This window comes from Mastigoproctus giganteus, chromosome 8, assembly GCF_048544385.1.
Source record: "Mastigoproctus giganteus isolate SK-2022 chromosome 8, ASM4854438v1, whole genome shotgun sequence".
Lineage (NCBI taxonomy): Eukaryota > Metazoa > Arthropoda > Arachnida > Uropygi > Thelyphonidae > Mastigoproctus > Mastigoproctus giganteus.
In genome coordinates, this window is record NC_143582.1 from 65,780,665 (window position 1) to 65,794,677 (window position 14,013).

The following is a 14,013-nucleotide window of genomic DNA, read 5'->3' on the forward strand; positions in this document are numbered from 1 at the left end:
TGGACAACTATGCCATGCCAACTTTGACCATTGGACAATTATCCACTCATAGCATATTTGCTCCATATGAGAAGTATTCTTCTGGGAATCTATTTACTCCCATTTCTAAAGAGACTTTGACCAGATTATTCTTTGCTTTAAAACCTAATAGTAGCTTATCTAACTAGTTAGATATGGTTTTTTTTTCACAAACCCATGCTATTATTTTATTCCTGTACAGATGTAGTACATCATTAATCATAGACTCCATAATTTTCCTGTCACATAAGATAAACTTGCACTAAGATAAATCACTACAATTTGTATTGTAGTGATTTATCCAATTATATCAAAATATAATTGGATAAATAGAATAGAACAGAATAGAATCTTTAATTGCAGCAATGATAGACATACAATTAGTCCCGTCACGGCATGGTGGTGCCAGGGGTTAACAAAACATATTTACAAAACATATTTATATACACATGAGAAAAAAGATAAATCAGATTATTAACAAAGCACAATTTTACATTTTCAGTTCAACGAGGATACCCTTCCTGTATTTTTTATTATTGACCACTTCTTGGAGGTCCCCGTCGATGGCTTGCAGTGAGGGCAGCATTTGCTTTGGCAGGAATCTGTCGGTTAGTACTAGCTGGTTACGGTTTGCTAGCAGCTGTGCTGAAGACCGGAGATAAGGGGGAGGAATGCGCCAAGAGCAGTGATCCCAGAAGTTTGGCTCTGTAATTTTACCGGTGGCCATCTTGATGGTGAACAGCAGCCTTCTTTCTCCGATGTAGGACCGGAGCCTGCGTAGGTGAAAAGCTTCTGCTAACTGCGTTGATCTGAGAGCTGGGGGAAGGTGGAGTTTGCTGTTGGTCCATTTTAGAAGCCAGAATTCAGCAGAGAATATTCTTTTAATGTTGGATTCGGCGGCCGACCCATATCTCTGAAGCATACAGTATTGTCGGGTAAAGGATTGATACAATGTATCTTTTTACCAGTTGTGGGTAGGTGGTGTGGAGCAGCTGTTGTTTGGCGACCCAGCGTAGTGAATTCAGCCTCGACTGTATGAGGTTTATGTGATCGTTGAAAGATAGTTTGGAGTCGAAGATGACCCCCCAGGTCTTTGTGTGTTTGAACACTTGGAACTGAGGAGCCGTTAAGCACAGGCTCCAACGTTGTTGGGCTGTCCTTTAGAGAATAAGTTATTTGTGCCGATTTTTAGGGGGTTGATTTGGAGGTTGAAGGTATTGAGGTAGTTAGCCATGTCCTGCAGTTTGCTAGTGATTTGCTGAGTGATTTCGGCTGCCGAGTTAGATGGCGATATTCTAGTAAGGAGCTTGACATCGTCAGCATATGTGATCCAATTGCACTTATTGGTCACAAATGGCACCATGATTGCTGAGAAGAGAATGCCAGACAGGACCCCCCCCTTGAGGGGGGGTCCTGTCTGGCATTCTCTTCTCAGCAATCACCGGCAGTTATGTGACGCGTGAAGGTCTTTGTTCTGATCTTTAGAACAAGGGTCCTCTTCGATAGGAGAGATTCTAGGAACCAGAGAACATCGCTGCGAAAATTGAAATAGTTTTCTAAGAGACGTAGGAGATGAGGTATATAGATGGCATCAAATGCAGAATGGATGTCAAGATATATAACTGACAATTCCTGTCTTTGTTCAAAGGCATCTAAGATGTGCAGGGTGGTTGTTGTAAGGTTAGTTATAGTTGACCTTCCTGATATCCCATAGTGTATTTGCTGAGGACTGTCACGGAGAATTTGATGGGTGACAGACGGTAGCAATGCTTTCTCCAGAATTTTTAGCAATACAGAGGCGCAAGCGATGGGCCTATGTTGGCTTGGGAGCGTCGATTGTTGGTGCTTAGGAAGGGGCCAGACAGAGTACCTGTTCCACTGGGGTGGAAAGAAGTGAACTTCGAGGCATCTGTTGTATAGGTTGAGGAGTGAGTCGATGATGAAGACACTTAAACATTTGATTATGAACTGGGGGATGCCATCGTCACCGGTGGTTGTTGTGAGAGGGAGAGTATTAATGGCCTGCATCAGTTGTTGCTTAGAAATTCGGATCGTAGCGAGACTATCAGTGAGATGAGAGCGGTTGAGAAGTGGCCAATTAGGTAGAGCTGGAAGTTGATTAAAAAATCTGGCAACGTAGTTGAGCCAGTCAATTGGGTCGATGTTGCTGGAAGAACTAGCCTTTGTTCTGTAGAATGGTTTTCCCCTTTTTAGGGTTCTTTCGAGGTGCTTTTTAATTGCAGCTGATTTGTTTCTGTTGAATTCGGCCCTGGCTTTGGAGAATGAAATGTGGTCTTGGACATTGCCAGAAGCTTTCCACTTGGCGTGTAGTAATTGTTTGTAGTGGAAACTTTGGTTGAGCTGGGAAGTCCACCATGCTCTGGAGTGCGGAGTAATGGTGACTGTCTTTGTAGCGGTGTGAAGGGCTATGGTATTGATCCATTTGGTCATTAAATCGATTGCGAGGCTCAGTTCACATCCAAGATGTTCCATGGGACTGTGGATGCGGCTTCAATGCAGAGTGCTGGATTCAGGAATTTTGGAGCGGTGACCTTTTTCACAGATTTGGTTTTGGGGGTATTGAAATATTTTTTGGGTAGGAGAGCTGTAAATATGATTGGTTGGCGGTCTGATTGAAACATGTCGGCTGTGGTTTCTTCGAGTTGGCATGTTGCCGAGGAATAGACTATGTCCAGTAGGTTTTGGTCTCTCGTTGGCTGGTAGTTAACTTGGAATATTTGGATTGATTGGAGAGATTCTGTGAGACGACTTTTGAGGTGTTGGGTAGATGGCGGAAGATTGAAGTCCCCACATACGATGTGAGTGGCTGCTGGGTGGAGATTATTTATTAACCAGTTAGTGGCTGCGTCAATGGCCATCATAGTTGGTGTTGGAGGAAGGTACAGGGATGCGACGTCTATAGTGGTACCTTGATGTTCCAGAGTTATCATTAAGGCTTCCACATCTTGAGAGATACTTGAGACAGAGTGTACGATGGAGAACTTTGTCGTATTGAAAATTATAGCAACTCCACCCCCTCTGCGGTTATTGCGAGAGGCAGCCAGTACATGAAAGCCTGCAGGAATGGAGCAGCTGATATCTGTCTGGTTCACCTCTAACCACGTTTCAGCGAGGCACAATATGTCTAGTGAGTTTGAGAGTAGAATCTCTTCCAGTGTATTAAGTTTATTTCTTAAGGACCTGATATTCTGGAACATTACGCAGATGGTAGGAGAGGTTGTAATGCTTATCCTCACGGGATGGAGCCTTGCTTCCCGGCTGTGAACAAGTAGAGGCTCTCGATAATGAGAGATCAGGACAGGGATGAGGCGACCTCGGGTTCTCTCGCGTTGGAGGATGGTATTACCAACCTTGGGCGGAGTTTGTTCCAGTATTTTGGTGTGGGAAGATTCTGGTGCTGGCATCCTTTCTGGCAGGCAATTATACTCGCCAAGTCAGCTGGGACTGCGGTGGGAGTACTTTTGTCGGATCTGAGTAGTCGCTTTAGGTTTCGAGGTTGATTGATAGTGAACAAATGGCCTGATCTTCGTTCCGACAGGCCAAATGGCGACGCTCCCTATCAGGTCTACTTGCTGTCGGCTACAGTCAATTTTGAATGCAGCATATTGTTGACTCCTAGTTTGTAGTTTATGTACAGTTGGCCGTAGATTCAACTCTTCATATATAACCTGTTTGACTAGTTCAGGGGTTGTGCATGGATCCAGTCGAGATAAGAAAAGGCTGGTTGTACTGTTTCTGGTAGGGTCTTGAGTCCTGAAAGCTCATAGCTTGGAGTTTATTGCTATGCCGTACTTTATAGAGTTTCTCTGAGTGCGGGTTTCTTGTCTGGTATCACCGTTTAGTGAAGCTGCTATGGATTGGGCAGTGCTGTTATCGTGGTTGCTATTCATCTGATTTTGAATTATGTCAATTGAGCTCGCTTGGGCGTTGACGTGGCTTGATGAGATTGTCAGTATATTTTCTTGACTGCGTTGGGAAGTCAGCGATGGGTTTAGGTCACTGTCAGGGAATGACGTTTGGAGGGAACTGTGCGATTTTGTCGCGGTGCATGTTAGAGCTTGACCTTTGATGGTTTTGCCACTATTGCTCACCTCGGTGGCCAGGATTTCTGCGTATGACTTATCCCGGGGGGGACTCTGAAGGTTGCGCATCATGGATGTTTCTTAGGGCTGTGCAGCCATGTTGGGGTGATGCTGATGTATCAGCACATTTGCACGTCATGCTTTCCAGTGTGTGAGAGTTGGCTTGCGGACTGGCATTGATTTCTTGACTTGTTAGGCAACTAGTTATTTTCTCTATGAGGACTTCCACTATTTCGTTGATTTTGCTGTTAAAGATTTGCTTTAGGGATGACTTTAAGTGTTGGATGTTAATTTCTGGTTCGGTTTGGCACCCTTCGGACCTCCGCGCAGGTGTGCTTTGGCTATTTTCAGATATTGGCATAATATAAGCTGTCTGAGGGGTTGTTGAAGGTGCATCAATGCTTACATGCGATGTGGCCTGGTTCAGGTGGCCTGGTGTTGGTCTGTAGGAGGCGTCAGTATGAGGCGTTATATCTGTAACGATGGTGTCAGTCTCGTAGGTATTATCGCTGATATTTTCTTGCAGCTTGGCATAGTGCTGAGTATTATCTAGTAGTGACGCGACTTCCGTGAAATCTACCTCACTGGGCTGTTTTTGCTTTGCGCTTTGAACTCCTATGAACTCCTCATCTCTTGTTCACTTTTCAGTATGATAATTTCTCTGTTAGTCTCTTTTCATTAATCACTAAATTCTTTAGTACTCATTTGCTGCTGTCTATATCAGTAGTGTTACCAAATGAAAAAAAAAACATTTTCAAATGTGAATATTCACACACAAAAAAAATAATAAGATGGAACAATTTTTTTTTCTTTTTACCTTCAGAGCTCCAAATCCTCAGAAGCTGTTACAACAGATATTACTCTTGAAACCAGAACAACAAATACATATATTCAATATGTTGAAGGATGCACTCACTGTGGAAGGGTTTGTAAAATAATTTGTCTCTGTGTGTGTGTGTGTGTGTGTGTATATATATATATATATATATATATATATATATATATATATATATATGATTTATGTTCCTCTTCTACTAATTGTAACTTAAGGCCAAACATCATGAGTATTATTATTTCGATTGTTGTAGTAAAATGTGCCATAATAAGAAATTTAAAATCTTGTGCAGAGTATCTGTAATTTGTCTGTGTTATATATGAAAAGTATAATTTAGCATTATAGTGCTTAAGTTTGATATTGAATGCCAATGACAATTTTGCATTATAGATATTTATGTATATTATAGATTAAATTAGATCATAATCTGATTGTTATCTTTATATGTGTGTTATATATTTTAAACCTTGTCTTCATTTTTATATTGAAAGTTTATTCAGCTTTATGTATAGAAGTTTTGTTTTAGATTTATATATTATTTTAAGTGGAAATGAAGTTTCAAAAGGGGGGGGGTTACAAGTAAATAAATTTTGTAAAATTTTTGAAAAGAAATTATTGTAACTAGGAGACAATCTGCTATTACAACATCTAATACTGAAAACTTAGTGTTTATCATTCTGTCTCTTTTGCACAGTGTATGTATTCTATCTTATTGGCCAAATTACTGTAATTCAGAACAGTATCTGAGTTTGTTGATCATGATGTAACAGAGGACTGGCAGCTGTAATTTTTTTTTATTAGTGCATTTTAGCAGATTATTTAGATTATTAAGGAAAGAAAAGTAATAATAATAATTAAGAAAGGAAATAAAAATCATTGCAAGTAACATATTTATCATAATAATTTCTGTACTATGTAATTATTGTTAATTTTTAGTTGTAATGTAGAAATTATATAAAAAAGAAAAAAACTTGCTTTGGTAAATTTTAAAATTGTTACGATAACTCATATTAGAAAATCTGAATTATGGGATTCATTCTTCATTTTAGATTGAGGTAGTTTTCTAATTTCAACTGCTGCTTTACTTCATTGAACAGATTACTTAAAGTGATATACAGTAGTGCGTTGAAAATCTGAATGTCAGTAATTCGAAATGTCAATAATCCGAACGAGCCAGTATCTATTTTTTTTTATGCTGGTGCCATAAAATAATTGCAGTAAGCACCGGTTACTGTGATCACATTTGTGAATTGAATTTTGATTCTATTAAATGGCAATTCTAATAAACAAAAATCAGAGGAATCCACAGGCTATAAAAATGAAGGTATTAAGAAAATTTGCACCTTTTTTTTCCCTCACCAATTAACAGAATTAAATGAAAAATGAAAATCTGAAGAATATTATCCACAGGTTAGCAAAATAAAAATAAATTTCCGCTTACTTATATAGCTTAATTAATATACATACAATACTAAATAAATATAACACTTTGTAATCTGTTATTCAACACATCTTGTAATCTGCTATTTCTGTTCACTGACATTTTTTGGGGGTTCTAAAATCAAACCAGTAAAAAAAGATAAGCATTAATCGAAAACAAAGGACACAGCATGCAGAAATTATTAGAAACATGATACACGCAAGAGAGATGCAGAGTAAAAAGGTTTCAAACAGTTTTTACAGAGTTCTGAACAGTATTTTACCGTACTGTAGTTTTCTTCGTCTTTTAAAAGGAAGCAGAAATTTTTAATAATTAAATCGCAGATTGAGATTTTAAACAGACTTTCAAAGGGTCTTCGTTAGCAAAATTTTGAGGTTGGAAAATCAACCATAACAGACATTAAAAACAACAAGGAAAAAATTTTATAAAGTTTGCATCAAAACTTGATTCAGATGGTGCAAAAAAAAAAAAAAAAGAAAGAAAGAAAGAAAGAAAGAAAAGCTACAAAAACAGCTAATGATCCATCCCTCGAAGAGATGTCATTTATTTGTGATTCACACGGAGACAAAGTTTTGGAGAATCCTTTGTTATGTAGAAAGGTGCTGGATTTTAACGAAATATTAGGCGTTCCCTTAGATTTAAAGCCAGTACTTTTATTTCTGAACTTACCAAACTTTTTTGGTTAAAATTTATAAGTGGATACCCCTTCTGATTGATCGTTGCGAGTAGCAGTGATTGACATGCCTAGTCAGCTGTGGTTAGTCTTAGTTATGGTGTTTATTTCCCCCCCCCCCTGCCGCTGTTTTAAAACAGCGGCGGCGGTGCGGGGATAAACACACTAAAACTAACCATAACAGGTTAGGCATGTCAATCACTGCTACTCTCAGTGATCAATTGGAAGGAGTACCTGCTTGTAAACATTAATGTTTTTTTTTTTAGTCTCCAGAACAGTGTTTTTGATAAGTTCGAAAATTCAAACTAATTGGAAACCTGGATTACCTCTGTCCCAGTTAGTTTCGATTATCGAAGCTCTACTGTATTTATTATAATCAGAACTGGAATTTGCTGTATTGCATTTTTCTTGCCTTTTTAAGATTGTTTTCATGAGGTGATCCTTCCACTATACTTTTGTTTTGTTAAACACTTTGCCTCACCCTTGAAGCAGGATGTATACTCGCTATCTTTTCTCATTTTCTCAGATTTCTGAGAACCATGTATCTTTTATGGAAACTACAGGCTGCCCTCGATTAACACGATTAAATCGTCCCGCGAGCGCATCGCGCAAAACAGAAACGTGTTAATTGAATATAAAAATCAATAGGTCATAATTGGTCATAATCAAAAATTATAATTGGTCCTTGACCTTCTGGAATGTCCATAAAGAATTTTAAAAATACCTTTTAAATAACTTTTTAACTGTATACAATGTAAAAGATAATGAAAATAATTATGGAATTAAATGTTTATTGCATAAAACAGCGGTTCCCAAACGCCGCGGAATATTTTAAATTTTCGAGGGAAACAGCGATACTCGACATCTGTCGGACACCATGTGAACTACTAGCTCGAGATAGTTCACAGTTTCAGCATTTCTTATTAAGTTGTTCGGACTTAACTACTAAACGGAACTGTTAGGTATTTCTTTTGATCTGAGTGCGCCTTGAAAAAATTACCGAGACACTAAGGGCGCTGTGAACCGAGAAAGTTTGGGAACCTCTGACATAAAATACACAATGAAGAAATGACTGTTGCGGAAATATTTGAACAGTGTTGACTTTCTCTTTTCATAAATCAATTTCCGATAGCCGACAACAATCTTCTCTGGGCCCTGGCAAAATAAATATCGCAGAAAATCTCAAACCTTTTGTTTGAGGTTCTCTGCGATACGAAAGATTTCATCTAATTCTTTTACCGCTATCTCCTTCGCAGTAACAGTTTCATCTGGCTCATTTAAAAATTTGAATTTTTATGCAAATGTGCATTGACTTTATTAGCTGGAAACAAACAAGTAACACGTCTTCTGATGGTTGATGGAACACACTGAGCCGGGCAGCAGGCAAACGTTTGTTTATCGACTGTACAACTTGCGGTAAGCTTAACGCACGATTCAAACCTTTTTCAACTATCGCATAAAAAAAAAAAAAAGACGTTAACTGGAAATTTGCAAAGTGAAAAGTGGTATAATTTTTCAAATAGTGTTAACTGAAAATCACGTTAATCGAACTCGCGTTATGCGAGGCCTGCCTGTACTTTTATTCTGGATTTCAGTTGAGTTTGTGATTTAAATATTTTAAATTAGTTCTCCTAATTATTGTCTTTGAAGAAGAAAATATCAAGAATCTGTGTATATTGTTTTCTCCAAATGTGTCGAGTATCACTTACTTACTCAGGGTAGAAAACTTTCTTCCATTTCATATGTGAAGGGGTTCAGAAGCAGTTCACAATCCTTTGGGGCACCTCCATAGCCAGGTGGGCAGAAGCAGCAGTGCCTAGCACACGCTTCTTGATTAGACTGGGATTCAAGCCCGTGACCACCAAATACGGAGGATGCGGAAAGGTCAGGGAATGACCACCCATATCCCCAGAGCAATATGGCCTTATTTGCTAATGCTCCTAAAAAAAAACAAAATAACAAATAACAATCCTTTGGATGGATGATATTTCAGTCTTTACTATAATCCAGATGTTTTGTGGTATTTTCTGTGTTATGTATTTTTTTAAATGTAGACTTGCTGAATATGTCATTGCAGAGTTCCATAGCCACTTCAATGATTATCTTTATTGTAGAGTATATGATCTGCTATTTGGTTTGTGTTGTTTTTTTTTTGCTATCAAGTAGTAGCAGTAACTCCATGATCTCTGTGAGTTATGCCCTTGTATACTTGTCTAGTATATTTTAAATTAGTTCTCCTAATCATTTGTCTTAAAGAAGATATTGAGAATATCTGAATATATATTTTTTTTTACAAATTTATCAGGTGTCAGTTACTTACTCAAGAAAACATTATTCCATTTCATTTGTGGAGAGGTTCAGAAACAGTTCACAGTCCTTTGAGTGGATGATACTTCAGCCATTACTGTAATGCAAGATATTATCTATCTATGCAGAATAGACTAGATTGCCAGTATTTATGGAGGAGGTGGAATTTTGATGTATAATCACATCTTAACTTGTTTTGCCTATCCTCATTGTTCCTGAAAGGGGAAGAGTCTGTGACCGTTGGTTGTCACTATTTGTTCTCTTGGAAAGTGTCAAATTTCAAGAATATTAGGAGTTAATAAGTTTGAAAGGGGATGATGTGTATTTATCATCATTAAAGAAATAAAATGCTGTTATACCACGATTTTTGGATTTCAGATATACAGTTTGGAGAAGACAACCCATCATTTTCAACCTTCAGTCTTTTAATAGTGGAAGCCAAAATGCCTGTTAAAGTTGCAGTTAGAACAATGATTTCATTGTGCAATTTATGACAATGATTTTCGTGTAATGTATGGAATATATTCCAGGTGATAATCTTGGTAGAGCTTCATAAGTGGCCTACCAGGGCTTATTATGAAGTTCTGACAAAAATATATATGAAGTCTCTGCCAAGAAATACACATTCTTACAAGTTTCAAGCATTTGTAAACTCCCCTTTAGTTGAAACTTTCTCCATCCTCTGGCATATAAAGATTTTATGTCTTTAAAAGCTTAGCAAATAGTGAAAATTGAATCCCTTCAACCCATGTGGAATAAAATCTGTCTTTAACTTCTTAAAGAAATGCAGATAATTCTCAGACATGTGCTACTCCCTGTACCACTTATTCAGTAACCAAATTGCTATCCATGTTATGTAATAAGGCAACATTTCAGTTATAGGAGTTTATTTTGTCTTGTTTTTTATGAACGTTTCATAGTTTATTCATAGTGACATTTTGGTATATGCATTTGTTCTACATTATATACCTAGCAGGTTTCGAAATGGAAGCTTTGTTCAAACATGAAGTTGCATTAGCAAGTTTGCAGGAGAATAGAACTTCCCAGAAATTTTAAAATATTCATGTTATTATAAGCCACAATCCACTCATTACTTATTTATTATATTTTTAAAATTACCTTTGTCTTACATTGGCATTTGAAATTTGCCCATGATTATAATATTTACAAATTGTGTGTTAATTTATTTCTCTATTTGTTTTTTGTTTTTTTTTATAATATTTGAAATTAATGAAATAAATAAAAGAAATAATTTATTGAGCCTGTTAATCACTGTCTTCCACAATATCTGTAATGCATCAAGTTGGTGTTGACAAACTGACTGAATCCACCTCAAAGTAATGCAGAACATAATGTGTTTTAACTGTTGTTAAAGAAACAGAATGGGATTCAAATAATCTATGTTAAATAAAATATTAAACATTTCAAGTAGGTTTTCTGGATAAAAAAGTGAAGAAAATGATTTCTACTTCTTTAGGGTGTTCCACATGTTTTAAGAGGTATATTACATGTTTAAATTGAATTTATTTTAATAAAGATTTATCTTTTAATATCTGCTTTTGGTGTTTATTTTTGTAAGTAGTATTTATTGATCATTTTGACCTTTTCAGACGTTATATATATTTTTAGGACTGTGTATATGTGTTTTTTAATAATCAAAAAAGGTTCGAGAAAATAAAAATTTCAATATTCATAATGGTATAATTGAAGAACGAACAAACAAAAACACACACACAGAATTAAAAGTAATTTTAGAACATAAACAAAACAGATAATTGCAGAGTATTCTTTGTTTCATAAAATGAAACCCTATTATTTAAATTATACCACTTTAAAGAAATTTCTGTAGAGACCAGTTGACTTGAAGAGAGAAAGTCAGGAATTATCTGGGGAGCAGTGGATCGAGTTCTGGAATGCCATTTCATTGCATTCTGGCAGAAAGATCTGTTTTAAAAGTTTTACAGACTGATTTCATGTAAATACCTGAGGCACTGGTTAAAGAAACACTGCAGGATCATCTAGACAAGACAAGGGGGGGGAAGACTTTCAAGACTCGGGGACAAAACATTGAAAACTGGGTTGTTTGACCACTCTGTTGTAGTAGTAGCAGCAGCTAGCTTAAGGTCAAAATGTTTGGATAAAATAATATGTTACATTAAATTAGGGATGAATTATTTTGTGTTTTGGGCTCTTATATATTGTCAAATGCAGGTTAGTAAAAGGAAGCTAATTTTAAATTTTCTGTTTATATACTCCGGCATGACAACCAAGTCAGTAGAGTTTACAATAAGTCGTAAATACAAATATTTATCGTATTTAGTAGTCACAGGCTTGAACTCCGGTCCACTCAAGGAACGCATGCTATGCACTCTCGCTCATAACCACTCGGCTACGTTTGGTTAAGGACAGAAACTGCTTCAGTGTGAATCTTCTCACTATAATTACCTTCTAACACTGAGCAATACTGCATCATTACCTCTGTTCCTTTCACAATAAATCAAAAATGCAAAAAAAAAAAAAAAAAGCTATAAAGTGAAAAATAGGCTTACGTTTTGCAAAGAAGTGTAATATGTGAATTTCCCTGTCTTCTATTTAATTTCATTTATTATGGAAATGATACTCTCTCTTCTTTTGTTGGGTGGTGTGAGAGTGCATATTTTTGGGTAGTCACGCATTTGAACCACCGAGATTAACTGTTGCCTTAGTTTTTCTTATTTTTATGGTTTTATTTTATTTTGATTGTTAAGATGATCTAATGGTGAGTTAAGTGCAGTCCTTAGCAGAATCTCACTTAGCCAAGTAAAAACCCTAATTGTAGCATTAATTTGCATCAATTTTTTTCATGGTATTTAGTGTTCCTTTTTCTATAATAATCTTGGAGACATTACCATGTTTATACTTATTGTAAAGTTACAATCGACATGGATGTAACACAGTTACATTGCATTCTTTTTTTTTTTTGTTCCCTTTATTTGTATTTGGCCCTCCTTTTTTTATTGTTTTGCCCCACTCTTTCCTTTCTAGTTTGGATGTTCATGACCACTCTTCATTATGCTTTAATTTATTATGTCATTTGGCATTTATAATGAGTTTACTTACTTAGTTATGATAAGTTTACTAGTTACTTAATGAGTTTATTATAATTGATTTACTGATTTATTTATGTTAATTTCATTTATTATGATTTTTTCAAAATCAATTTGCATATTTGTATTTGGTTTAGACTTGTCATTTGGCTGGGTTGGCATTTAATTTATATAATGGTCATATATTTAAACTGCTAGAGGGATGCAGCCATGGCATGTTACATTTTTGAGTTTAGTTTGTTCATTACTTTCATTCTGTATTTGGATCGTATAGGACATTTATTGCCTTTGATAGGACAGCAGTAAACAGTTGAAATATGATCCTTTTGGAGTTCACAAAGGCTGATATTTCCCTGAAGATGGTGCTTGTGAGTTCCCTGTCATTATTCAATTTTATTTATTGTTGAAGTGGCACTCTCCCTTTGGCGGGTGTGAGGGCACATCTCTTTAGGGAAGTCATGCATTTGCACTGCTGAGGGTGAGTGTTGCTTTAGTTTTTCTTATTTTTATTGTTTTATTTTTATTTTGCTTGGAATAGTATTTTGGTATTCACCTAGCCAAATTGCACCAACCAAATATAACCGTAATTGTAGCATTAATTTGCCACATTTATTTCACAGTATATTTAATATTTCTTTTTCTACAGTAGTCTTGGTGACAGATAATACTGCTCCCATATGTGTTGTGCATGTATGCTTATTTTAAATCACGCATGATATTTTAGCACTAAAAATTTTCACATAAAAATAGCATTTTCCCCTTTATTTTATATTAAAAAAGAACTTGGCTACATGAACTTGATTTTATATTTTGTTGAAGCTTATAGCACGATTAAATGGGGGAGGAGTAATGAGAAATAGCTATTTGAAGCTGTGTTTTAGACATTAGTATGGAAAATATATTAAGCAGAAGAATCAGTTTTAATGGGGAATATGTATTCATAGCTGTACTGTTATTATTATTACTATAGAAGTGCAAATATTTGTATCATGCTTGGCACTGTGCCAAATGTTTGCAAGAAGAACTTGGTAACATTTATGTTGGATTGCAACAGTTTAAACATGAGATCATGCTGTAATGTCAAGGTGTGCATCATTCAAAGCTGCTTTGTGGTACACAGTGTACTTGTTTATAGCAAGCTCTCTGTGACAGTCTATTTGGCACAATCTGTCACTCATTTGGAGATGTCTGGTTTGATTTCCATCAACATTTGGAAGAATTTCTAAAAGTTCTTTTCATTTCAGGCTGCAGTTTGCCAATCTCAGGCAGATGCATAGGGTTCCCTACCCCATGATGTTCCTGGTTTTTCTGCCTGCACAACATGTAAATTGGCATGTGAACCTTACGCTTCTGCTTCATAATACACTTCTTATGGTTATGAGCACATTCTGGGGCCTATTAAATGTTAATATATTTTATTTTTATGGCACGTAGTTAGGGCACCTACATAGCCAGGTGGGAAGGAGCAGCAGTGCGTAGCACACGCTTCTTGATTAGACTGTGGTTTGAGCCCATCACTACCAAATACGGAGGATGCGAAAAGATCAGGG

At 36.4% G+C, this 14,013-nt stretch overlaps 1 protein-coding gene across 2 annotated transcripts in view; it reads left to right on the forward strand.

The window, feature by feature from the left end:
- LOC150081583 (phosphatidate cytidylyltransferase, photoreceptor-specific-like) overlaps positions 1–10,458 on the forward strand; it is a 164,553-nt gene extending 154,095 nt beyond the window's left edge. The window contains exons 12-13 of one of the 2 annotated variants that reach the window (XM_090379444.1): positions 4,945–5,046; positions 9,376–10,458. In XM_090379444.1, coding sequence (XP_090235570.1) covers positions 4,945–5,046; positions 9,376–9,460 — 187 coding nt within the window. In that variant the 3' untranslated portion in view covers positions 9,461–10,458. The remainder of the gene's footprint in view (positions 1–4,944; positions 5,047–9,375) is intronic. The other variant, XM_090379445.1, reaches the window with a different exon arrangement.
- The last annotated feature ends 3,555 nt before the right edge of the window (positions 10,459–14,013 follow it).